At 36.8% G+C, this 26922-nt stretch overlaps 2 protein-coding genes across 2 annotated transcripts; one reads left to right on the forward strand and one right to left on the reverse strand.

Annotated features, from left to right (window-relative positions):
• Positions 1 to 629: 629 nt before the first annotated feature.
• Positions 630 to 11617, forward strand: a1cf (apobec1 complementation factor). Its single transcript, XM_046854863.1, is given in 13 exon segments — positions 630 to 724; positions 2667 to 2810; positions 4232 to 4366; positions 4656 to 4695; positions 4698 to 4785; positions 4859 to 5097; positions 5401 to 5565; positions 7101 to 7198; positions 7302 to 7581; positions 8017 to 8210; positions 8928 to 9064; positions 9828 to 9997; positions 10939 to 11617. Coding segments are annotated over 12 exon segments (1797 nt in total). The 5' UTR covers positions 630 to 724; positions 2667 to 2711; the 3' UTR covers positions 11091 to 11617.
• A 1052-nt stretch (positions 11618 to 12669) lies between these two features.
• On the reverse strand, positions 12670 to 26922 carry asah2 (N-acylsphingosine amidohydrolase 2). The gene is made up of 21 exons (XM_046853322.1): positions 26687 to 26922; positions 26162 to 26303; positions 25888 to 25991; positions 24203 to 24346; positions 23939 to 24115; positions 23665 to 23792; positions 21592 to 21669; positions 21324 to 21444; positions 21079 to 21204; positions 20817 to 20903; positions 20637 to 20741; positions 20365 to 20446; positions 18882 to 18997; positions 18703 to 18797; positions 18569 to 18608; positions 17340 to 17438; positions 17091 to 17186; positions 16499 to 16651; positions 16354 to 16410; positions 16182 to 16270; positions 12670 to 13038 (listed from the first exon to the last, which is right to left on the reverse strand). Exons 2-21 carry the CDS (start codon positions 26292 to 26294, stop codon positions 12840 to 12842), a joined length of 2229 nt encoding a protein of 742 aa, XP_046709278.1. The 5' UTR covers positions 26295 to 26303; positions 26687 to 26922; the 3' UTR covers positions 12670 to 12839.

The following is a 26922-nucleotide window of genomic DNA, read 5'->3' on the forward strand; positions in this document are numbered from 1 at the left end:
TGAGATGACTCTGCGTCACGCATCGCAACATCAGAGATAACACGTTTACCTGGTCAATAATTGGACTGACATCACCGCAAAAAAGATCACATTCACTCAGAAACTAATCTGTGTTGTGAAACTCTGCAAATAGGTTCTTGGTTGACAAAATTACTCCTAAGCGGTAGTGTGACAATATAATGCTTTTTGTTATAATTAAGAAATAACATTAAATCAGATGTAGATAAGAATATAATATTAAATTTATAAGCTATAGCATTTTTTTTTCCATAAACACATGTGCTACCATGAAGTTCACATACGTGGTACAACCAACCTGAACAACACATACAAAAACAAGTTCAACCAAATAAGGGAATAAGCAGGTAAAATGGAAAGTTTTTGAAGATAACTTGTAGAAGGCCTCGGTTCTAGGGCGGTCACTAGGCTGGAGACGCCAAGGATTTTCTGTTCTTGGACAAAAAGCATTGCATGAACACATAGAAATAGAGAGAGAGAGAGAGAGAGAGAGAGAGAGAGAGAGAGAGAGAGAGTGAGGGGGGTGTGGGTGGGGGAGATAGTGCTGGTTAACGTTTAACCCATCCAGCTTGTAAAGTAGCTCCAGGACAGTGAACCTTTGGAGTTTGATATGATGTGATTACAGAATCACCCCAGTGACATGTTGCCCAGTTCACCAGAATGAAGCTTTGAGTCTTCCCTGTGGTGATCTCTGAAATTTGCTCAGGTAAGTCCCAATTTTCTTGTTTTCAGATTTAATTCATTGAGGCAGCTCACTTTTCTTGGACCCTGCTGGTATGTTGCTTTTTCTTTGCCACCTGTGATATGATGCTGGACTCTATTATGATTGAAAAGGTACAGTAGGACGTTAGAGTGGGGTAAAGCAAACGTATAACCACCATAATGAATCAACTGGACTCATGGTAACAGATGGGATGTAAAGAAAAAAGAATCGATACTTCCTTTATGATATCTAACGCTGACGAGCACACCGTTGTACACCGCTTATTTGCCTAGTTCAGCTGATAAAGAAGAGAACATTTGCTTCTCACGGTGGATCTGAAATGTGTCTAGTAACCTTGTGCATTGTGGTTGTGTGTTCACTTGCTAATTACTTCTGGGTGACAAATATGGTCATGGAAAAAGATAGGCGCACAACACAGTCATTATGAAATGAATGGCTTTGTTTAGTACAGGCATAATGCCATTAGGCATCGATTTAACTTTCTTGAAAATTGGATTTTCATTTTCCAGTTGCACAATTAAAGAGAAAAGTATCCTTCATACTACTAAGAATGACACGTTAAGCAGAGCAAGTGTCCGTTTTAGGCAGTGCAGGACGCAGTGGCCTTCAGTTCTGTGTGTATTTAAGCTTTGGTCAACAAAGCCCCAAAAAAGCAGGTACAGATCTAAGGCAGATAAGCTGCCGTCTAGTTATCTTGTTTATGCAAACGGTAACCAGGCTAGAGTGGAGAGCATGGCAGATAGCCCGGATTTCACTAATGGACTTTTCTCCTTCTGTATTATGGCCATCTCAATAATGTGCAGCCTAATGCTTGGCCACAAAGCAGACTATTATCAGAGGTGCCTACATGTTTTATTTTGATGTTGTCAATAAAGCGCGATCATCACAGCAGTCGTAACGATCTTCTCTGCTTGAATCAATTGCTCCGGTTGCTAATTGCCAGCCAGAGTTTGTTTCAGTGTAAGTCATCAGCGATTGCAAGCTTGTAATGCCTAGTTCTCCTTTCAGGATACTTGAAGCATTCAGGATGAGTGCTTGTGTGTGTGTTAGCGAGGCAGATAAAGCTTGCTTTACCGTGGTGACAGAAAAAAAGCTTCTCCTTATACCACTGTGTCATGCACTCATGCAGTGTGAAATAATCATGACGCTGAAGTGCAAATATGAATTGAACATGAACGCCAGTCTTGTCTCATCTGACCCTTGTGCCGGAAGAGTGCGTTGGGTTTTCATGTCCCCGCTTTGATCAAGTAAAGCTTAAAAGAGACAAAGACAGGCACTTCATTGATTATTAGAAGTAGTCCATGTTCTTCGCATGTGATTCAATCAAGCAGGTTACACAACAACCTCATCTGGGTTAATAAGGTTTGGTCTGATCGGCTGAACAAGCAGCATGCACAAAAGCCATTTTACTGGATTTCTTTTCCAAATGCTCATTTTGAGGGGGAAAGGTTGGGAAAGAAACACAGCATTATACCATCAGTTTAAGCAAATACAGTTGTGCTGGTTCAATTCAGTTAATAATTACACCGTGGTCCTTGACCTGGAGTTGAGAAAAAATATCTCTTTGCAGTCATAATGCTAATACTAGTCATTAGAAAGAGAAAATCATTGTACATGAGACGTTCTTTTGCATGATGATCGGAAAGAGAGAGAGTGACTGATACATATCCTACCAGATCCTGTAGCTTTTACCATTTGTAAAGTCAATTTATTTATTTATTTATTTATCTGCAGAATATGCACAACCATTACACTGCTCTGCACTGTAACCTGACATCTGTTTTCCTAAAGCTACAAGTTAAATGAATTATCACTCTTACATCCTGACAAGGCAAAAAAATAAAAGAGCTGGAACAGCTTCTGAGCATGAATCAGCGTCTCCTCCGTGTCATTCACGTGTCTTTGAACTTTGATTTAATTTCAGTGAGCACCCCTAATTTTGCTGATTTATTGCTGATAATCACTCACAATGGAAACCAATCAAAAATGCGGGGATGGACTGACTGGCATGCAGAAAGAGGCTGCACTGCGTGCTCTCATCCAGAGTACAGGATATCAATTGCACCAGGTAGGAGCCACCACTGACAACAGACTACAATACCCAGCATGCCCGAAGTCCAAAGAGAAAGGGAAAGAGAGAGAGAGAGAGAGAGAGAGAGAGAGAGAGAGAGATGTTTGGGACAGAGGCCCTGTGAGATCATTCTCTTTTCATAATTGCACAGGACATCGTTTAATTCTAGAGTCAATCTTTCCATACTTTTATTTGACACATGTTTGCTGCACACTCAACATTTTTATGAAAATGATAATATAATTTCATAAATTGGGAAAATCACACAGGTTTCCAGGAAGAAATGAGATGGCAAAACTAATACTAATGCAAAAATGATGTTGATGTAGCATTTCATATTTTGAAGGAAAAACATTTGTATAAAATTATTATTATGTATAGAACTCAGCTTTATGGTCATTTTTTTATTGTGAAGGTATGTTACAGTACTGTTCAAAAGTCTAGCAAAGCACATTAAAAAAAAATTCTATTAAGTGAAAAGACCTTTAAAAAAGTAAAGTGTTTTAGGTACAGTCATCAGTGACACATCCATTTAAAACAATTAATTACACAATCACAATTTGTCCTGACGTACATGCATGGTAGCATCATGGTGTTTTCAGGTTATTCCAGGCTTCCTGAAAAACTCGTGACAAATGATTTATGATCTTTTATTTATTTATTTATTTTTTTAACAAATAATACATTTTTACATAGTTTTAACAGAATACAACCATTTCTGTGCATCATTGACGTAGGAAGACTTTACATAAATACATAATTGGAAGACATATAGATCATTTGTGTTTAAAAATATACATGAAAGACAAAATTGACAGAAGAGCTTAAGGTATCTGAGACTTTTGCACAGTCAGTATCATGTGATATATTCAATATAATAAAATACTCAGTCATATTCATATATATATAATATGTCATGAGAAGGGTTCTTTGGTTATAAATATATTTCCAAGTGGAATCCTAGAGGAGGTAATTTTCCACCATATTTTACTTAGAAATCCCACATTTGAATTCAGAATTATGAGGCTTGTCCACTTTGAAATTACTGGTGTAGAAATAGCACTTGGTTTTAATGAGTATTCAAGAGTATAGCACCACCCTGTGCAAAAAAATGAGCATTGCTGTTTATATCTCTAAATCATGTCAAACATCTATATACTATATCCTGTTAAATTATTGAATATCAACACTGTGGTAATCCTAATGCCAAAACCAATACTGACCCTTTAGAAAATGGACAGAATCACTACAGTGATGGTAAATATGATCATAATAATGTGGATACGGTTTTATAAGAAAAACAGAGGCACTCTGTACAAATGGTTTCTTACAGAATACTGAGATCTCCATCAGTTGATCTATGGGTGTTCGGTTTGGTTTGCATGGCTGTCTGTTACGGTTCTTAATCTGTCCTGAAGGAAAATGGCCAGAGGAGATATGGAGGTCCACCACCTGGTTGGGAAGGTCCACCACCAGAGAGGGGCAGTGAAATCTTTATTGGTAAATTACCTCGAGACCTCTTTGAGGATGAGCTGGTTCCTCTGTGTGAAAAAGTAAGAAGTTTTTGATTAGGTTAAACCACATCGTCTTGCTAACGCAAAAATATTGGGTTTTCTGTACAGTTTCTTTGTGTCAAAAAAAAAAAAAAGAAATTAAAATACATTTAAAATCAAAGCATTAATATTTCTATTGTTGCATATGGGATGGGATTTCTATTGTTGCATATGTTTTGTTAGCTTGGTATTATTATTATTATTATTATTGTTATTATTATTAATATTATTATTATTAAAGAAGAAAGGCTATGATTCTGGTAGTAATCATTTCTTTTTATGTTTAAAGTTTGGCAAAATATATGAAGTACGGATGATGATGGATTTTAACGGAACAACCGAGGTTATGCTTTCGTCACCTTCAGTACAAAACAAGAAGCCAAGAATGCCATGAAGCAACTCAATAATTATGAAATAAGGTAGGACCAGGTCTAAACAGTTATGATTGAATTTGAGATTGCAGTGCACCGCTAAGTCATTTCATTACTTTAGGAACGGTCGTCTGCTGGGGGTGTGTGCCAGCGTAGACAACTGCCGCCTGTTTGTGGGAGGCATCCCAAAAACGAAAAAGAAAGAAGAAATCCTGGCTGAGATAAAGAAGGTGACTGATGGTGTGGTGGAGGTGATTGTTTACCCCAGTGCTGCTGACAAGAGCAAGAATAGAGGCTTTGCCTTTGTTGAGTACGAGAGCCACCGTGCCGCAGCCATGGCCAGGAGGAAACTGCTGCCAGGTAAAAACAGATAGAAAGCGATAAACACTTCTATCAGCACACTCTTAGAGAAAAAAGGATTGCTTGAAAGTTCATTTTTCTGTTGAAGGGTATGACTTTCTAAAGAGGTTTTTCTAATGTGGATAACCTTTTAATGATGTCAAAACGTCCTTAAAATATCAAACCAAATTTTTCTTGAGGGTTACTATACTTATAGTGTTTGCAAAGTGCTTCGAAAACACAATTTCAGGCTTCCAGGTAATCTATGCACACGTTTTTTTTAACTTTTTCTAAGTGTATAATCTTCTGTGTTGATGTCTACAGGCCGGATCCAGCTGTGGGGTCACGCCATTGCTGTGGACTGGGCAGAGCCAGAAGTAGAAGTGGATGAGGACACAATGTCCACTGTGAAGATCCTGTACATTAGGAACCTCATGTTGGCCACCACAGAAGAAACTATTGAGATGGAGTTCAATGCCATCAAACCAGGTAATTAAAAAATTCACTGTTTGAATTTATGCATACACTTACATATACGCATACATATAAACATAAAATAACTTCAGTCAGGATGAAGATAGCAAGAGTTTATTTATGAAATTAAATGTAAGTAGGTTTAGTGTTGGTGGACTATGCTGCTGCTGAGGAAGTCTAAAATACTGTTATGTTCTAACATAGAGATTTTAAGAATTGTGCTGATACATTTGAAGAATATGAAGAGTTACATAGAGTTACGTCCCACTACGCTATGGTGCCTACAAGCATGATCACCCAAAGTCCAAGTCGGATTCCACTGGGATTTCTGGTCTCTTCCAACCTGACAAATCTAATTTGTCTCTAGATGTGAACCAGAGGTGTAAAAAGTATCTGAAAAACATACTTGAGTAAAAGTATAGATACCTTAATGCAGAACTTACTAGTTAATAGTAACCAATTCCAATATGACTTGAGTTAACGTCTTAGAATATCTGATAAGTATTTTACTCATATTGAACATAGATCTTTAAAAACAATCTTTTAAAGTTGGTTTCTTCAAATAAGTAACAAATAAACTTACAGTATCATGTCACAAAGATGAAGAACCTTTAGTATTCAATAGATAAACACAATTTAATAATAAGTCAAAAGTTTTAGATTAAGTAAAACTATGTACAAGTAAACTTTTGGAAACTTTTGGAAATTTATTCTAGCTCTTTTTGAGGTTCCCTGGTGGTCTAGTGGTTAGGATGTGGCCCGCTCACCGCTGCGGCCCGGGTTCGATCCCTGGTCAGGGAACCAACCCCAGCCACTCTTAGTGCCGGTCCCAAGCCCGGATAAATGGGGAGGGTTGCATTAGGAAGGGTATCCAGTGTAAAAACATGTGCCAAATCAAACATGCGGATGGTCCGCTGTGGCGACCCCTAACGGGAGAAGCCGAAAGAAAGTTTATTCTAGCTCTTTTTGTTAAAAGCAGCAGATGTGGGTAGAGGGGTGTTGAGCCTTAATGGCATCTTCAACAGTGGTGCAAAATGTAATTGGTAATGTTCATTGTCAATTAAAATATAGTGGAATAAAAGTACACGTTGAATCATAAATTTTGTTGTGCAGAGAGTAAAAGTTGCTTGTATCTTAGTGACAAGGAAATTCTCAAGTACAGTATAATTTACTCTTATTTCTTACTTTTATTTATTTAGGAATGTGTAAATGGGTCTATGAATAGTGGATTGATCTGCAATGGCATCTCATCCAGCATTTATTCCCAACTCATGTCCAGTGTTGCTAGGATATACTCCAGCTTTCTGATGACCTTGACCAGAATAAAGTGGTTACTAAGGATGAATGAACGGTTGTTTGCCTGAATGACTTTTTCAAATGTAAAGAATATTTCAAAACACTAAGAGCTGTACAGCATTTACACCTCCAGAGTTATTAAATTGTTTACCTTTGAGCTGTTATTTGTCCTCTTTTCTGTGTATAAATGTAATTAAAATCATGAAGTTATTTACGGTGGCAAAATTGAAAGATATTATGTGACATCCTTACAGGTTCAGTGGAGAGGGTGAAGAAGATCAGGGACTATGCATTTGTTCACTTCTCTCAGAGAGAGGATGCCATTGCAGCTATGAATGCGTTAAACGGAAAGGTGAAAAAACTTGTAATGACTGCAACATTTCAACTTCATTCCATATAATGCAGGACATTTCAATCAAATAACACAGAGGATCATAAACACTTTTTCTCTTTAGGTGATTGATGGCTCTCCTATAGAAGTGACGCTGGCCAAGCCAGTGGATAAGGACAGTTATGTGCGTTACACTCGTGGCACAGGGGGGCGAGGGGCGGCTCTGCTGCAGGGCGACTACACCTACACACTGGGTCAGATGTATGATCCTTCAGCCGCATACATGGGTGCCCCGGTCTTTTATGCTCCTCATGCTTACGCAGCTCTGCCCAATCAATTCCGCTTCCCTACTGCTAAAGGCCATGTGAGCCCTCGAGGTCTGGTGCGTCCACCTTCTGTCAGAGGTGAGAGTCTCCCAAAAGTTCTCACAAATCCCTGCATATTTTGACCAAATTCAAATCAAAAACTTCTGATCAAACATATATTATTTTATTGAACCAACAAAAGCCAAGACATATATGAAAAAGCGAAATATTTATTCTGTGTGTCATTTGCTTGTTAGATGAGCTATGTGGCATTTGGTGCAGCACGTTTTTTTTTTATCTTGTTCTCTATGCCTGCATAATACAGTCATGTGATTGCTAGAAATTGGGACATCAGAATCAATCTGCATATATAATAACATCACAAATCAAAGCTACTTAGACAATGTATCAGAGTCTGTACTGTGCTGGCTTGGAGCTCTCTGAATCTTGATCGAAGCCCAGGTGATTTCTGGTGATTTGATTCGATTCAATGCCTTCTTGCATTCCTAGAAATTTACATGAATATGCCTGTAGGGGCGGCAGGTGTGCGCGGGCTGGGCGGTCGAGGCTACCTCGCCTACACAGGCGTAGGCCGTGGCTGCCCCACGTATCAGCTAAAGTCTGACAAACACTCTGAGGACAAACTCTATGACCTTCTCCCTGGCATGGAACTCACGCCCATGAATCCCGTCACACTGAAGCCACAGGGAATTAAACACTCTCCACAGGTAAACACACAAAAGTGTCACCATTTCAAGTAATCCGTTTATTATAATGCAATATTATTTGTTTTAATTCTTATATTTGGTCACTATGTTATAAACAATTCTGTTTCTTTTGTAATTAAGTGAATATAAAGAATAAAATAAAGTATTAAATATCAGATTGAATAGGTAACAAGATATACAAAGATTTTAATTAAACTTTAATTGCCTAATGAATAATGTCATTTTAGGAAATATGGCATAGTATTTCAGAGCGCTTTTCTGGGCCAGCTAGCTGCCCTGTGAGGCAAATATGAAATCTGATTGGTTAAAGAAACAGACCTATTGCTAATAGAGACTAAGGTAAGAAGGCCAGCAGTACTGACTTTAAAGTCCCTGGGCAGATTAGACTGACATGGCAGCATATAGAGGCTGAAATCTGATTGGACAAAAATCTAACATCCACCTGCACCTACTGGAAGCAGTGCAGTTGAGAGAAATGCTACGAAATGAAGAGAATAAACTGTTGGGAATAAATTAATAAAATTTCATTGAACAAATATTTGAATTTAGATTGTAATTGTAGGTCAGTGCTTCTGATAGTGTTTAGGCTAGCAGAGACGGCTTTGCTAGCCCTGACTCCCGCCACTGAATGTTCATAATAAGATAATATTTCTTGATGAGATTAAAAGTGTAAACCATACATATATTAAATACACAGTAATGCCTTTTATATTACAGATCTTGGAGGATATTTGTCAGAAGAATAACTGGGGACAGCCATTATACCAACTTCACTCTGCCATTGGACCAGATCAGAGGCAACTGTTCCTTTACAAAGTCACCATCCCTGCTTTGGCCACTCAGTACCCTAACATGTAAGCAGAGGACTCCTTAATTCTAAATTTCCTTTTTGTAATAAATGCAAGCACTTTATTTATTTTTAACTGCTATAAAATAATATATATTGAACATATGTATAATGTATAATGCATACTTTTTTTGATATCACTATTAGACATATTTATTTCTACTTTTATATATCATTATTTAATAACTAATGTCTTATGAACTCCAGATTATGATTTCTCTAGTCTGTTGTTTCTTATTATTGTCTTTGGCAAAAAAAAAAAATTCTTTGACCTTACCTTTCCTAGAGAATGAACAGATTATAAATAAATGAACAAAACTAGTAATGCTAAAACTAGTAATACTAAAATTTTGACCTTTCTATGTTCTGGAGACAAGGTGATTGAGATGGTTTGGACATGTGCAGAAAAGGGACATGGGTTATGTTGGTATATAGTAACAATATATATAGTAAAATGCTGAGGATTAGGAGGAAAAGAGGAAGGCCAAGGAGGAGGTTTAAGGACATGGTAAGGGGAAGACATGCAGGTAGTTGGTTTGAAAGAGGCAGATGTAGAGGACAGGGTAGTATGGAGACAGATGATCTGCTGTGGCGACCCCTAATGGGAGAAGCCAAAAAAAGAAGAAGAAAACTATAGTATCATTTAACCTTTTGACATTTAACATTAAACAAATCATGTACAGCAGATTGTTGTAAATTGATGATTTTCTTTGGACATTGGTGTTGCTTTTAATTGAGACCTACCTTAACTTACCATTCTTCATTTACAGACACCCATTTACTCCAGCAAAATTGTGTGCAGCAGTGGATGAAGCTAAAATCCATGCAGCGGAGCACACACTGCAGACTCTGGGCCTACACACAGAGGGCGCCGATACTTCTGCTGCAGCTGCTGCTGCCGCCGCTGCTGCCGTCGCCACTGCTGCTGTGGCATTCCCAGGTATGTAAGGTCTGTAATATACTTTTTATAATTTTATTAGCATTGCATTACTGGCTTGAGCTTGAATTTGAGCAAGCTGAGCAAGCTTTTTTTTATTAGTCAGATTGGGAATTATTAAATATTTGTAATATTATTTAACAAATAAAAAAAGGGAATAAATGAAATAGAGAATTGTTTTTTGAATAATCCTAAATGTGAACTTTTCCACTATCTTTTTTTTTTGTTTTTTAGGTTTTACAAATATAAAATCAGTATTATGTATACTGTATTACTAAATAAAATTACTTAATAAGCACTTTGACTTAATTGGAAAACTAAATCTTTAAATAAGGATACTCTAATTTTGTAATCAATACCTCAATAAAACTCAATGAAACTCAATAAAAATGGTTTAATATGTGAAAACTCTAACAACTTCTTAATAACAAAACGTTATTTCCAATTAAATACTACATGATCTTCAATAAGTTTAAAAAATATAATGATCAGATCCTACACACCAATTTTATTGCTTCCTGCCTGACATCATCTCCCGAGTCCCACCATCCACGCCTCGAAATCTAGAGGAAAATCTTCCTAGAAGAGTGGAGGCTCTTATAAAAGCAACAGAGAACTAAATCTGGAATATGATGTTAAAAAGCATATGGGTTTCAGTAGCATGGTGTCAATATACTTTTGGTCATTGGTGTAACATAGACTTTGTTCTGAGTATGAAATTTAATATTATTATCAAGTGGTCTCTAATGACAAAAAAACATTAAGCCTGGCTTGTTTATGGTTGGTTGGAATTTCTGTGTTAGTTAGCTAAACGTGTTTTCTTGTTGACAATCCTTGCGACTGGACAATAAATTCAACTTAGAACTTTCTCAAGATTCTGTAAATACTACATTTTCTGTCAATACAACAATTAACTCTTATTTCTCCCCATGCCCATTGCTCAGGTTATGCAATTGCTAACACCACTGGCACCGTCGCTGCTTCTCAGCTCAAACAAACCCTGACACTGGGGCAGGATCTTGCAGCCTACGCCACCTATGAGGGCTATCCAGCTTTTGCCATCACCACCCGTGGAGATGCTTACGGCGTGTTCTAAGAACCAGCAAGCAGCTCAGAGTCTGTTGTGGCCATTCGGATCTAGAACATACGTTTTAAGTTGCGCAGATGAATGCTAACGTTGCCTGAATGCCACTTTTTCTAGTTCATGTCAGTTCCATTATACACTATAGAAATTTGCAGGTTTTTGTCTTGAAATGTCTTTGATACATAAGTTGTTCGGGGAAAATAAGTCCATCCATGCAGCTCTTTAAAGAGACAACACTGTGCAACCTGAGATCAGAATTTAAAAGCAAGGTTTTGTAGGTTATTAAAACTGCCTTTAAATGTACAGTTAGAACTTTAATAGTTTATAATCCAGAAAACACATTGCTCCATTGCTAAGGATATTGCCATAGAGCTTTGATATTGATTTATTTGGTATTTAAAGTTTGTGGTAGTTGTGCATGTGTTTCAGGATTTACTTTAATAAAAGAAATATATCAGGAAAGTTTGATATAGCAAAAGCTTATATATATACAGTACAGACCAAAAGTTTGGACACACCTTCTCATTCAAAGAGTTTTCTTTATTTTCATGACTATGAAAATTCTAGATTCACACTGAAGGCATCAAAACTATGAATTAACACATGTGGAATTATATATGGAATAATATACATAACAAAAAAGTGTGAAACAACTGAAAAATGTCATATTCTAGGTTCTTCAAAGTAGCCACCTTTTGCTTTGATTACTGCTTTGCACACTCTTGGCATTCTCCTGATGAGCTTCAAGAGGTAGTCACCTGAAATGGTCTTCCAACAGTCTTAAAGAGTTCCCCGAGAGATGCTTGGCACTTGTTGGCCCTTTTGCCTTCACTCTGCGGACCAGCTCACCCCTAAACCATCTCGATTGGGTTTAGGTCCGGTGACTGTGGAGGCCAGGTCATCTGGCGCAGCACCCCATCACTCTCCTTCTTGGTCAAATAGCCCTTGATGCCTTCAGTGTGACTCTACAATTTTCATAGTCATGAAAATAAAGAAAACTCTTTGAATGAGAAGGTGTGTCCAAACTTTTGGTGTGTACTGTATATATATATATATGTTTTTATGTTGCTATACAGTTTCTGTGTTCTTTCCTTTCTTCCTTTCTTTCTTTTTTTTTTTTTTTTTAGCTTTGTAGGGTTTTTTCTTACTTGCTTGACATATATAGAAATATTCCCAAGCTTGCTACCTACTAAAACTGTTGAATATCCCACCTCATCTTTTGTTGGATGAAGAATGTGATGTATTTTGTCAGATTTTTGCCTAAACAGTGACAGTATTAAAGTGTGTTAAGCACTTAGAACATATTTTTTATACCTGAATTCCAACGCTATTTGTAAGACATTGTTTTAGGATAATGCAAATCATTTCTCGCAATGACTGGCACAAGAACTGGATGAGAAATCAAAAAAGGGTGATAGAGAGGTGTTTTTTTTATATACAAATTCATGCTGCAAAATTCAACAAAGTGATGAGATAATCTCAATGTGTCAATAAGCCATCAATAAATTCAGTTTGATTCTATGGCTGTTTCTGTTATATTTATTACTTTTTTGTGGAAATTTACTTAATATTTACTTCGGGAGCTTTGGAATAATTACAAAGGATTTATTTCATACACTCCATATTACAAAGATATTATCTTAACACATGTACACAGTGATCATGGCAACCACGATTTGTCTTTGAACATTGATCATTGAACAAATTGAACAGAAGCAGCTCCATCATTGGATGTTTTTCTATGGTGGCAATATTAAGCATTCAATAGGAATAGAGTGTTTTGGTGACTCTGAACGTATCCGAAGTGCCGTCATATGGAGTGATCACAGGACTGGGAAAACCAAACTTCTTCGAGTGGCCAAAGTGACGAATCCTGTAGTTGCCACGTTCTGCTGAAAGAGGGATATGCCACTCCACTGTGGCGTTACTCTGACCAGCTGTCCCTTTAATCCAGTGAAATCTGAAAACACACACACACACACACACACACACACACACAGCTTATAGACCGTATATCAATCTTGCTGTCATTACTTTTGACCTGTTTTAACTTTTCAGGGAAGCAATTTTAACACTATGACCACAAAAAGCCACTTCAGACATGCTATGAAACTTACTTAACTATATTACAAACACCAGCAGGCTCACAGGTTTCACCAAAGAAAAATAAGACATTTCTGGCTGCATTTTAACATAAGTATGTTGAATTAGCTTAATTGGAACAAATCATTTAAATCCCAAAGTTATATTTTAAGCATAAGTTCCTAATCAGAATGTACATGAAGGTCATAAAAGTCGAAGATTATAGCTCATAAAAGTCACTTATAATATCCTGTGTAGGTTGTGCTTGAGTTTTTAATTTCATGTCCCATTCATAACAGAGGTGAAATTTGTCGTCCTAAGTCCTTCCCACTAGCACCAGTTTTTAGAGGAAAGTTACAAACTATGGAGGTTTCTGAATAGTTATCCCACATCACTGTTTGAAATTCTCAATTCTGATTGGTCGGAATGTGCTGGATCATTTTTTGTAACAGCAGTTCAAACAATCTGCAAGTCATATCACGGGTTTCTTCGGTTTTTATAGAAACAATTTACACCTGGACTTGAATGAATACACTCCACTTAGCAACAGTCCATGCGAATGCTCTAGATGAGTTTTTCTGCAAAAGAAACTCGGTTTCTTGTTACCATGATCATGATATTTTAACGGTATTAACTGTTTTGCAGATGATCCTAAACCTTAAAAATATCATATTCTTTAATAAATATATAAACGCAAGCATGGGCAAATTGCTGTGACGTGCAAAGTATAAAACACTTCAGGATATGATGTAACAGGAAAATGATTATTATTGTTTGATCCTGATTTTTTTATTCTTTGCATACTTTCTACAATTGCTCATTTCTCTAGCCTCAGAAAGACCTGAGAAACATCATATATTGACTAATGAAAATTTCTCACCTAAATGCTTGTCATATCGCCTCATATTTCTGAATGTTTTTGTACACAATCGAGAAAACTACCTACATACAGTATAACCTCTTAAAGGTTTATCAAATTCTGTTGATAATCTTGTTGTTAATTAGTGGTGCTATAAAATCACACAGTATGGCCCTGATTCAGCTTCTGCCTTATCAATGAATACGCTTTTCAGATAACTCTGTTTTAGAGTACATCTTTAAGGAAGTGATCTTATAAGTGGCCACAGTTATGCTTTCAATAAAAACATGCACAATTCTAAACAGAACATGAGAGAACATTTCTTCCCAAACTGTGACTACAAACTTGGAGGTACACAGTTGTATAGGATTTCGTTGGATCTGGTAGCATAAAATGTTCCCTTTACTTCATCTAGGAGACCCAAACATGTTCCAGCAAGACAATGCCCCTGTTCACAAAGAAAGCTTCATGTATATATTAAATACATGGTTTGGTGTGGTAGATCTTGTGTGGCCTGTTATAGAACTCTGACCTCAACCCTATTGAACACCTTTAGAATGAATTGGAATAATAATGAACTACACCTCAGGGCTCCTCACCCTACATCAGTACCTAACTTTACTTAGGCCTTTGTAGCTGAATGTACACAAATCTCCACAAGCATATCCCAAAATATAGTGGAACAACTTCCCAGAAGAGTGGAGGTTATTTTAACAGCAAAGGGGAACAAAATGTGAAATGGGATGTTCAAAAAGCACTTACAAATCTTATGACCTTGTGATCTTATAACCAGATTTCTACAAACTTTTGTCTATATAGTGCAGGGGTGGCCAACCTGCGGCTTGCAAACCGCATGCGGCTCTTTGACTTGTTTCATGCGGCTCCTACGTTCATATCGAGGTTTGTGTTTGTTTGTTTTTTTAATGTGCGTGTTCGCTTCGCTTGAGTTCAATACGGTATTTTAAGACTTAAATGAGCTTGCCCCTACTGGGAAACTTTGCGGTATATCAGACGAACCACAATTGTAATGACGCAATAAAAAAGCGCAGCCAGCACACGGTTATCTGGATAAGAGCAACATGTCTGCGGTGTGCAGATAGCGATGTGCAAAACATGCAATGCTGAAATTTCAAGAGGGGGTGTATCTGCAAAGAGTTTCTCCAAGTCGGGTTTAATTTATCACCTGAAATCCAAACATCCCGATTGGCATTCTAAATATGAGAAGAACGCGGCACAGAAAAGTAAAGTCAATCCGAGCATGCGCACTCCGTCTGTAGAGGACGTTTTTGAAAAGGCAGGAAAGTTTTCCAGTGATGGTGCCAAGGCAAAAGGCATAACACAAAAAATTATTAATTTCATTGACTTTTGAATTGAATTTTCATTTCGGTGCATCCCTAAAATATTATCGTTGGTGTGGCCCTCTGACACAATTCAGGTTTCTCATGTGGCCCCTTGTAAAAATTAATTGCCCAGCCCTGCGGTATATTCATCTCACGCGCATGTGCATTTGACGAAAAATACCGTATTGAACCCAAGCGAAGTGAACACGCACATACAAAAAAAACACACACAAAGTCTGTGTTTTCTACCCTGAAACACGTGAAATCAAAGCATCGATCTGTTCTGACTGACACACATATTAAAGAATTGCTTCGAGTGGCAACAACGGAATACGAGGCAGATTTGAAGGGGATTGTTCAAGGCAAGGAATGCCAAAAGTCCCACTAAGTAACATGCATAGTAAAAGAAAAACGCTATTGTAAATTATTATATTTTCGTTTGTGGACTTGGTTAAACTGAGAGTTTGTGTGTGTGTGTGTGAGACACACACACAATGTTCATTGTTGAAAATGACTGTCCTGTGGTCTTACAACTGTACGAGTCAATTTCTGTCATTATGTTGGTGTGTGACATTTACACATAAATCTGGCTGAGAAGAGGTGTGTGTGTGTGTGTGTGTGTGTGTGTGTGTGTGTGTGTGTGTGTGTGTGTGAGGAAGGGATGGGTGATGTTCATGTGTGCCCATGTGTATGATGTGGCTCTTTGCGGTAACACAGTAAAAAAATGTGGCTCTCGGTCTCTGACTGGTTGGCCACCCCTGATTTAGTGTATACTGTATATAAAATGTACATAAAAAAAGGTGTCATTTAAAGCTTCCTCACCTCGTCTCCCATGATGCATCTGTATGAACAACCTCCCATGTGCTGGTAGCAGTAAGAAACTTCTCCACTGTGACAAAGGTTTTGTCTCTCTAAAATAATAAGGATCACAGGATTAGGAGCACTTCATGTGCACTTAAATATACATATACCATTAGATTTTCAATTGCCCTACCATGTCTGCGGAGTTCCTGGGGTTTCCAGCAACAAAAGTAACAGATACAACCTCTCCCTGCACAAACACAAACTCCAGCAATGAAATCTTCCCTGTGAATCGCATAGTCAGGGTAAATAGGGTAACCAGAATCTGTTTGGCTCACCACTTTATACTGAGGATTGACTTGCTCCAGGACCTGACCAAAGGTAGTGTTTGTTGGTGTTTTATCCGCAGGTATGACTGGTAGTAGTGAGAAAAGCTGACTCTCTTTGAAAAAAGGAGGATCAGGACCTTTTGGTAATTCTCCAGTCTTACCCTATGCAGAAGAGCAATTGATCCCATGAAGTTAAAGGCACAAATAAGACAAAAATACTTGTTTAGTAGTGATTGTAATAAATATATATATTAGGGCTGTCACACATTAACGCAAATTAATTTAAACGGCCAAGACTGTTGGAAGACCATTTCAGGTGACTACCTCTTGAAGCTCATCAAGAGAATGCCAAGAGTGTGCAAAGCAGTAATCAAAGCAAAAGGTGGCTACTTTGAAGAACCTAGAATATGAAATTTTTCAGTTGTTTCACACTTTTTTGTTATGTATATAATTCCATATATAATTCCACATGTGTTAATAGTAGTTTTGATGCCTTCAGTTTGAATATACAATTTTCATAGTCATGAAAATAAAGAAAACTCTTTGAATGAGAAGGTGTGTCCAAACTTTTGGTCTGTACTGTATATAAAATATTTCTTGCCTCTGCAATGGCTTTGGCAAGGCCTCTGAAATGCTGAATGTAGGCTGAGAGAGTGTGAGGCCCATAGATGGTGGAAGCACCTTCATACCGTTGCACCTATGAATAAACATTCCCTCAGTAACTACACACAAGCATGCAGAATGTCCAAAACATACATAATTGTATTTTAATTGTACATCAAAAAAATAAGTAAAGTATAGTTTTAGGGTCATCAGACGAGAGCAAAAACGAATGGCTACTTGCTGATACCTGGTACTCTTCATAGGTAGTAATGTAGTGTGTGTAGACATTGCAGAGGCCAGTTATGACCACTTCAGTGTTGGCAAAAGCATTTCTTGTCTCCAATTCCTAAAGCGAACAAAAAAAAAAGATAAATATACCCATACCATTGAGCAAGGTTATTACAGTCAATAATTTCACATTCGTTTCAGTTTGGTTTGAGGATAAATAGATTGATTTTTATACATTTTTTTTAGTTTAAGAATTATTTCTAATATCTATTATATGATGAAGATAAAGTCCTGATTTTAAAACATTTTATATTTCCAAAAGTATTGGGTCACCTGGTCATAAGTACGGTATGTGCTTTTTGCATTTCACATTTAGTCGCAATTTGCTCTTATAATTCCCTCCACTCTTCTGAGAAGATGTTCAACTAGATTTTGGAGTGTGCTTATGGATATTTGTGTTAATCAGCCACAAGGAAATTATGAAAGGCAGGTACTGATGAAGGTGAGAAGGCCTGAGGTGCAGTCAGCGTTCCAATTCATCCCAAAGGTGTTCAGTAGGGATGAGAACAGAGCTCTATAATAGCAGGCCACTCAAGATCTTCCTTTCCAAAGCACCATATCTTCATGGAGCTCACTTTGTGCACAGGGGTATTGCCATGCTGGAACAGGTTTGGGTTTTCAAGTTCAAGTGAATGCAAAATTGTATTATAGCGCATCTAAAGACGTCCTGAGTGCCTCCAGCTTCGAGGTAACAGTTTGAAAAAGATCCACATATAGCAGGAAAGGTCAAGTGACCCAATACTTTTGGAAATATTATATTAAATGATATATTATAAATACTGTATATTTGGAAATTGGGCACTAACTGGGTAATATCTTTAAGAACATCTGCTCAAGTGTTGCATCACAACACATCTTAATTTAGTCTTTGAGAAGAACGCTACCTGCCCTCTTTTGCATACATGAGCTTAAAGACTTTTACAGTTTGTGGCTCTTTGATTGACACAAAAGTGTGTATGATGTTCTTCCTACAACAAAAACATAGGATATTTTTTCATGGACATGGTCATAATTTCATGGAAACACCTAAGCTATTGTGTGAAGCAATTCTTTATCACAGAGGATACTTCATAACATTATGGGACACTATTTCTGCAACATTGCAGCCCAGGATTCTTACAAACACTTAAATGCTTGACTAAACATTTTTTATGATATTTACATGATAGTATGTGCGCATGTTCTCACCTGTTTTACTGCCTGTCTGATCCTTCTTCCTGACATAGTGCTAGAACAATACGATGGAAAAATTATCTCAAACTGTACACTTGACATGCACTTACCATCTTAACACAATTGGTTACGTGTCCTTCTCAACCTACCTCACTTCTCCTGGCACTGCCACTATGGCCACTGGTCCAATCGTGATGATCTGTACGTCCACTATTTCCGGATGCCATGGAAGTGGCCATGTCATCTGGAAAACCAATAAATTGTAGATTAAGTATATATGGAAAGTGGTCTAAGCTTTAACGAGGTATTGTACTATAACTTTTGTTACCTCTCCAGTGCTAAACAGAATGGGTTTGGGGTTTTGGCAGTCTTGAATATCTTTGGAAGGTTTACCCACGATGGTGTCACGAATACCATCCCAGAATGGATCTCCTTCAACTGCACCTGTACATGTGGATATCAGATTCAACATTAGAACCAAGTGCTTAAAGAAATAATATAAGAAAAATAAAAACATGTGGTAATATTTTATATGTAAGACTTCCATGACCTTCTTTTACACTTAATCTTACAGATGGACAAATAAAAGCCACATGTGTCAGGAAATAAAACCTAGTAATTACATATTAATTAAATTTCAAAACTGAAAATTTTCTAACCATGCTTTCTACTTCCATATTTCACCATATCCATTATGCATTTGAGTTGGAGCTTCAATCTCATTTCCTTGAAAACACGTGAGGCATAAAACTACCTTTGGTCTGAGTCTCATTTCTGAGAGCACTGTCTATATTTGGATTCTGGATTTTGGATTCAAACTGCCTTCTACCTTCCTCTTTGCTGAAGGAAGTAATCACCTCTTTCCAAGCTGTTTCTTTACTGCTGCAAATGTCTTTATACATACAGTATATACATGATTTTCATTAATACTTTACAGAGTGCAAAATTTGCTACTCCATCAGCTAATAATAAAATATCTCCCATGACGATTTATAAATATATAAAATACAATTTTGAAATTTGAAATTGTAGTAATGGTTTGGGTTTGTGGAATAGTCTAGGCCTGCATTTCAAACTCAACACAAAAAGCAGGCTGTTTGGGTTTCAGATCTTTAGTCGTGACATAATTGATCTGGATTTTGACCCTATAAAGGCTGTGTATGGGTATCAAACTTAGAACAAAAGAAAGTCTTGTTTTGGATTTTTAACTTCAGCGGGTTGTTCTCTCTTAAACCTTTAAGGGACTAGTTTGAGCCATGTTCTTGTACTTTTCACTCTCAAAGGATTGGTCTTGGTCTGGATCTCAACCTTGCAAGTGTGGGTCTGGGTCTTGATTTTAGTTTTGGGAGCACTGGGCTGCTTTATCAGTCTTGAGGGAATTAGTCTGGTTCACAGTCTTGAGTACATTGGTCTATACAGTATTTCAGACTTGTGGGAATTTGATTGGGTCTCAGTTTGATAGTTCTAATTAGGTCTCAGTTTCAGGGGACAAAGGCTTTTGATTACTTGTCTATACTGATCTAAATTTTAATCCTGTGGAGACTAGTCTGGGTTTTATTGTTGAGGGTACTGGTCTAGTGCTGTCTTTTGTGGAAATGTCTTTGTCTCAGTATGGTATACTTGCAGGTACTGGTTTGGGTCTTAGTATTCAGGAAAGATCTACCTTCAGGGTAATAGTCTTGGTCTGGATCTAGGTCTTGAGTTTGGTGGTCTGGGTCTTTGATGGATTGATCTTGTTCTCATTCAGGAGTTCCTGCTCTGCTAAATGCACCCCATGCATGAACTAGCTCATAAAATGTAGATTGGTGTACCTTGTGTGAAGTTAAGTGCTCCGCCTCCATCTGTTGTACCTGCAGCAAAGCTGTGGCCAAGTGCAGGCTTACACGTCTTGACCTGATAGTCATAGACATTAATGATTTTAAACCTAATTCAAACTATGCCCTATATTTTTTATGTAAACTATGTGAATCATGGCACTCATGGTTTGCTAAAACATGCTAATTATTATGACAAAAAAAAAACTTGAGAGTGATTTAATGGCCAGGAACAGGGGTTAAAATCTAGTTAATCAAATGTTACTCACACTGTGGGTGGAGTTAATCTGTATAGTTACATCCGTCATGTTGACCCACTGATGCGCAGTGTGGAGATTACCATGTACTTCCTGCTGCGCACTGCCATAAAGTTCCTGCATATCAATACACTGTGTTAGTGCGGAGGTTCAGAGCACAAAATATTACATTTATCTATGCATTCTAAGTACCTTTGCTTTTTTATAGATACTTTCTCCAATAATCCTGGTGCTTTCAAACATGTCATTACTCGGTCCAAAAGCAGCACACATTTCAGTCTGTGAATACAATCAGCAGAAGAGTAGAGACTAAAACAAGGAAGATGCAAAAAAACAAGATAGACTTTGCTTTATACAAAACATTACACTATGCAGCACAGGAGTGGGAAAATACTAGAGGTCATCATGATTTCCTTTTATATGAGTTATATGAGAATAACTGGAGGTAACTCACCCCACCTATGGGACAGGAGCTATTGATATAATCACACTTCTCCCCAGTATTTAAACAAATCGGTCCACGGATGTTAGGAGACACGTCTCCACTGTTACTTGTGGGAAACGCTGCTACAAATGGGCCCTAAAGAGTAAAACAAATCAATCTTTAAATGTGTTTTTCTCTGTTTGATTGCAGTTTTATAATTATTATACACATTTCAGGTGTGAGCTGTAGTTCTAAAAAGAACTAAAACATCTTACCTTACCAGGCAAAGACCCAATGTTTTTTTCTTGTTCAAACAGATAGGAGGCATACCCAAGATTGTCTGAGCTCACCATGCGATTGGTGTAATTCATACTGACTGGGTGAACAGCAAACCAGCTGAGAGAAATCCAAAGGAAAGTGCATTTTTAAATATATAATTTTAAACATTGTAATTTGATACCAAAAATACATATAAAAAATACATTTAAAATGTAGGTGTCAAATGTTAGCTTGTATTAAATACTGGGTAAAAAGCCGGCATACCTGAATATTCCCAATCCATCCCCATCCAGATCAGTGAACTTCAGGCTTACAATCTGCTCGTCTGTATTGTTTTTGTACCTGTAGATAAAATCTTAACCAGTTACACACCTTATGTACAATGTGCAATGTACAATGATAAAATCAATGATAATTGATAACGACATTCATTTTTAAGGAATGCAGTTATCAATTAGTTGGGCTGCTCAAGTTATGGGTTAGCGTGATGGCAAGATTACACAGCCGCTTGCAAAATGGCAGAGTACAGGTCAACTAGCAGCAGTAAAAAGTGTCCCAAGTCACGGATGAAGGTGAAACATCAGTACGCTAAGCAAAACCTGTATAATCCTCATCATGTAAAAATTGTACAGTTTTATGAACTGCTATTGTGTAAACTGATTGTTTGTAATTTCAGAACAGTCGCACTGGATCACCTTGCTCACGACATAGTGATGGATTCAATTAAAACGGTGTGAACAAACACTGAATCTAAAAGCAGCAAATAACAACAGCAGTAAACGATGGCATTTTTTCACTGTTGAGGTTTTAAGCCTGTAAGCTTGCTCTGTTTCTCCTTTCCATTTTCTTTTAAATAGAAAATGTAATACAAAATACAAATACAAAATATGTATTAAAAATGTATTATATATTCTAGATGCCTATCGTCAGAGAACCACAAGCCACGCCTCCCTCCTGCACTCAACACTCTCGCTCAGCCTCTCCCTCCTACTAAACACCTATAACTGTCCTGCTCCCACTAATCACCTACACCTGTTACATATTTACATTCCCCTTTATAAGGCCCCCATTTCCCCTCACTCACCGTCCAATCTACAGATTACTCCATAGATTATTATGGACCACCTACTGCTCTGTGTGTTTCCATGTTCCTGGCGCCGCTTCGCTGGAAGCACTCAGCTAAGTGTATTTTTGCTAATAAAGAACATTTTAAATTACTCCCGGTTTCTGACGATTGGTCTATCCGTGACACCGATATATCTTCACAACAAAACAAAATTTGCATTTTTCTAAACACAAATTGTAAATACAATGTTGTTTCATATTTTATATAGATTTTTTTAAGAACGGCTGTCAACTTGCCATTTGCAATTATTATTAAAAACAACACAAATGTAAAAATTGCTTCACCTTGCATACTCACATGCTGTATTTTTTTTTTTTTACAGAAAGAAACATGTGAATTTGTTTAAAGGAGAAATCCCCCATGCACTCCTCAACAAGCAGCTACTATAAGCTTTAATAAAATGTCAAAATTTAAGATAGTTTAACTCAATATGTTTGCATTGTTTTAAGTACAATTTTATAAATACATACCCCAAATTAGCGAATGTGTATATATATATATATATATATATATATATATATATATATATATATATATATATATATATATATATATATATATATTCATATATTGCGAAAATCTAGTCTAAGAAAATATATTTTTTATCAGATTAATAATACAAATAATAAGGAAAAAAACAAGATGGAGATTCACACTGGGGTATATAATACCATCCAGTTATTAAATATTCTCCTTCAAAAGTGTGTCTTAAGGTGTTTTACTTCTCATGTACAACAAGAATTTTTCACAATATATTTAATGTTGAGGAATGTCTGAGAATCAAGTTCCTTACTAATGATCTACTTTTTTATAAATGATTATTACTATCAATAGTGGACGAAGTACACATACTATAAGTAATAATAGAGATACACTGGGTAAAATATGACTCCAGTAAAAGTAAAATTGCTCCTTTTAAACATTCATTTGAGTAAAAGTACAAAGGTATTTAACTTCATTTGTACTAAAGTATCTAAAGTACTATGAATTATTATGGTTTTAATATTATGTCTATATATTATTCACATTTGTGTCAGAAGACTCTTTGCTTAATCAACTCAGTTTATGTGAAAAGACTCTAATGTTACTCTTAGCACACGATTTATTCAAGTAATAGAATGATATTAATGAGTTGCAATTACTTTGTTACCGTCCACCACTGATAACTATATATAATTATAAATGTAAAGTATTCGTTTTACACATTATACCTTTTTCTTTCCTCTTCTGGGTTGTTCATGTATGAGTGTGGACTCCGGTTAAGGTTACTTCCTACAACATTTCCTTTGTTCATAAAGATTCTGCCAGGTTTCATGCTTTTATGCGCCTCATCAATGCTCTGGAGCAGATCATTGTCATTGCATAAACATTAGACAATCAGTGCACATTACAATTCAGGATGATAATAAGGCTAACTGTACATGTGAATTGGTTTTGATTGAACATTCTGTACAGCAGGCGCAAAATGATGAAGTTGGAACACACCTTCACAATCCCATTCACGAGAGCTTGAATAGATGGCTTGATGTAGCCTTTACTGGTAATCATAAAGAGGGTGTACTGGAAATACCCTGCTGGACCAGAGTGTGTGTGTGTTCCACTCAGCACTACATTGTCTTGCCTATAGAGGGTCCCATATTTCTCCTCAAGCGCCTTGAGCACCTGAAAAGAACCCCGGCAGTGTGAGATATGAACCAGCCTGAGGTAGAATTCAATATAGGCGATTTTTTTTTTGTATATGCGAATTACCTCCAGTCGGAGTCTTTGCGAGACCATGCCCATGTCAACACTCACAAACACCACTCTCTTGTTGCCATCATCCACAATAAAAGCCCTGCTGAACAAGCGGGTGTGGATTCCTCCTGCAGTCTGATCAGGGTTAGCATAGCCCATCTTAAAAAAAATATATATATATATATATATATATATATATATATATATATATATAATAAGATAAAAAAAAAACACCACAGCATCCTTGTGTAAATGTTAACACAATGTTTAGATGATCTTTTTCAGGCTAAGTAGTGTTTTAAACTTCCAACATTTATTGTTTGAATTGACAGACTTTAGTGTCTATAGTTTAAAAAGGTGGCAAACTGTAAATTTTTTTTTTTAGTGGCATGTATGAATAAAACATTTGTTTAATGCAAATTGCACAAGGCTCCAGCAATAGCAGCTTGGTGGTGCTGGATTATGAACTCATGGCCTTCCAAATAGGAGTCCAGCATTGTAACCACTGAGTAGCACTGTTTTTAGGCACAGGGTTAGGGTTAGGGCTCGCCCAGGGCGCAACCAGCTGTGGGGGTGCCAGTGAACGCCCCGTCCTGCCGAAACCCTCAATCAGTTAAATGATTTATCTGTTTTACTGCTGAAGTTCAATATACAGTATATTCATGTTCAAGTTTCAAATGTATTTGTCATATGTACACAGTTTGTACAATGAAATAAGTGAGGCTACAAGCAAATCACAGCAAGTATAAATATTAAACTTAAATATATATATATATATATATATATATATATATATATATATATATATATATATATATATATATATATATAAGTATTTACATATATGACATTTGCATGAGGTATTTTTTTATTAGATATGTAGTGTGCAAGTAAGGTGCAAGTAAAGAATGCAGTGAGAGGTTTAAGAATTTATATATATATATATATATATATATATATGAATAGAATGATATTGAGAATATAATATGTTTACATACTTGAATTCAGGCAATTTTGCAATGATTATTATTAAATGTTTTTAACCTTTTATATGGAAAGTTGCAAAAACCAGCCTCATTTAAACCATATTCATTATCTATTTTAGATAATATGCTAAGCTACTCACTTAGGCAATGCTACTGATAAAGGTGTTCTAATTCTGGAAAGAAAAAAAAAAAAGTGTGAGTGTGAGAAAGCCTCCTGAGATATAAGTTGTGGTTTTATGCTTTAACCTTAATTCCCAGCCACCACACCACCTTCAAACATGGCCAGCATGACCACACACACACACACACACACACACACACACACACTCTCTCTCACTCACTCACACACACACACACACACACGCACGCACGCTCGCTCGCTCGCTCACACACACACACACACACACTTTTGACCCGTTTCATTGACTTATTAATTCATGTATACATAGTAATTATATTTAAAATAAAATTTAATATTTAATAACAGTTTTGTCTCTGTTTCTCTGTCTCTGTTTTGCATTTTGACTCCGGCTGGTTATTTTTGGCCTAATACTTTGCCTTCTTGCTTGTTTACATGAACTTGCATCCACTTCTATGAGCTTCTCTCATCTTATGCTGCACAAACCCTTCACACTTCATTCACTTTTTATGAAACATGCCTCAGCCATAGTCAAGAAAAGTATTGTTCACATAAATTTTAAATATAACACTCACCAGAGGCACATCTGCTACCGGCCCAGTACAATCTGCTCGACCCACTCCAATCAGATAGGGGTTTTCACTAGGACTAACAGACACACTGGGAACTTCTGGATCCTCTGTGTAAGATATTCAAATAACTTATCAATTCATTAGAAAAGATCCTTTCTGTATAGCTTTCAAGTATGATATTTGATCTGCAATCAAGAACTGTAATATACAATTTCTTCATCCAGTAATCCAGTATCTTTAAATTCAAACATAGCTAGGAGCATAGAACATAACTTACTTTTCTCTTGGGAGTTACTGTAAAGACCTAATATGGTAATGAGCCCTATTACAATTCCAGTCATTAACAGGAACAGAACAATGAGCACAACCTCCAAACCGGTGAGTTTACAGCAGACAGATTTGCGAGCCATGCTTGTGCTCTGGATATAGACACAAAAAAATTACTACTGACAACTAATCATCCAAGATTTAACAGTTTATTACGTACAGCTGACTGTCTGTTACACCCTAAAAGAAATTGTAATACTGGGAATCCCCCCAGCAAGCTCGGAGATAAATTATAAAGAACAAGATATAAATTACAGTGCAAAAATGCTGGAAGAGAGAAGAGTGTTATACTACTGTATAATGAGCAGGGCATGAACATAAAGTCTACGTAGGAACTCATACGTCAGATACTAAATGCTTCTACAAAAAGAATACTATGGATAGATAATTATAAAAGTATATAGTGAAATACAGAAACCTTCGAGTAACTAATATTATTGTGCATACTGTATATATGATGATAAAAATGACTTACAGTGATGAAGCAGGCGTTTTAAACCAAATCAATAGCTCTGATGTGAATACAAATTGCTCTTGGTCTGATAGAGCAAAGATCCAACAGTCTCTTAGGGCAAAGGTAGCTTGGAAACATTCTATTTTATAACCATTATTCAATCCCTTAAGGGTGTACACCACCATGTACACCAATATATTCACTTGCTCGTGGTGCGGTTTGTACATCTACACAACAAAACTACAAGTTCATTAATA

The sequence above is a fragment of the Silurus meridionalis genome, chromosome 7 (genome assembly GCF_014805685.1).
Source record: "Silurus meridionalis isolate SWU-2019-XX chromosome 7, ASM1480568v1, whole genome shotgun sequence".
NCBI classification, from domain to species: domain Eukaryota; kingdom Metazoa; phylum Chordata; class Actinopteri; order Siluriformes; family Siluridae; genus Silurus; species Silurus meridionalis.

Coding starts and splice junctions, on each gene's coding strand:
- asah2 (XM_046853322.1), bottom strand. CDS start 26,294: ATGGCTCGCAAATCTGTCTGCTGTAAACTCACCGGTTTGGAGGTTGTG. Junction 20,447..20,636: donor AGATTAACTCCACCCACAGT/GTGAGTAACATT, acceptor TATGACTATCAG/GTCAAGACGTGTAAGCCTGC. Junction 18,609..18,702: donor GCAGTGCCAGGAGAAGTGAG/GTAGGTTGAGAA, acceptor GTATTGTTCTAG/CACTATGTCAGGAAGAAGGA.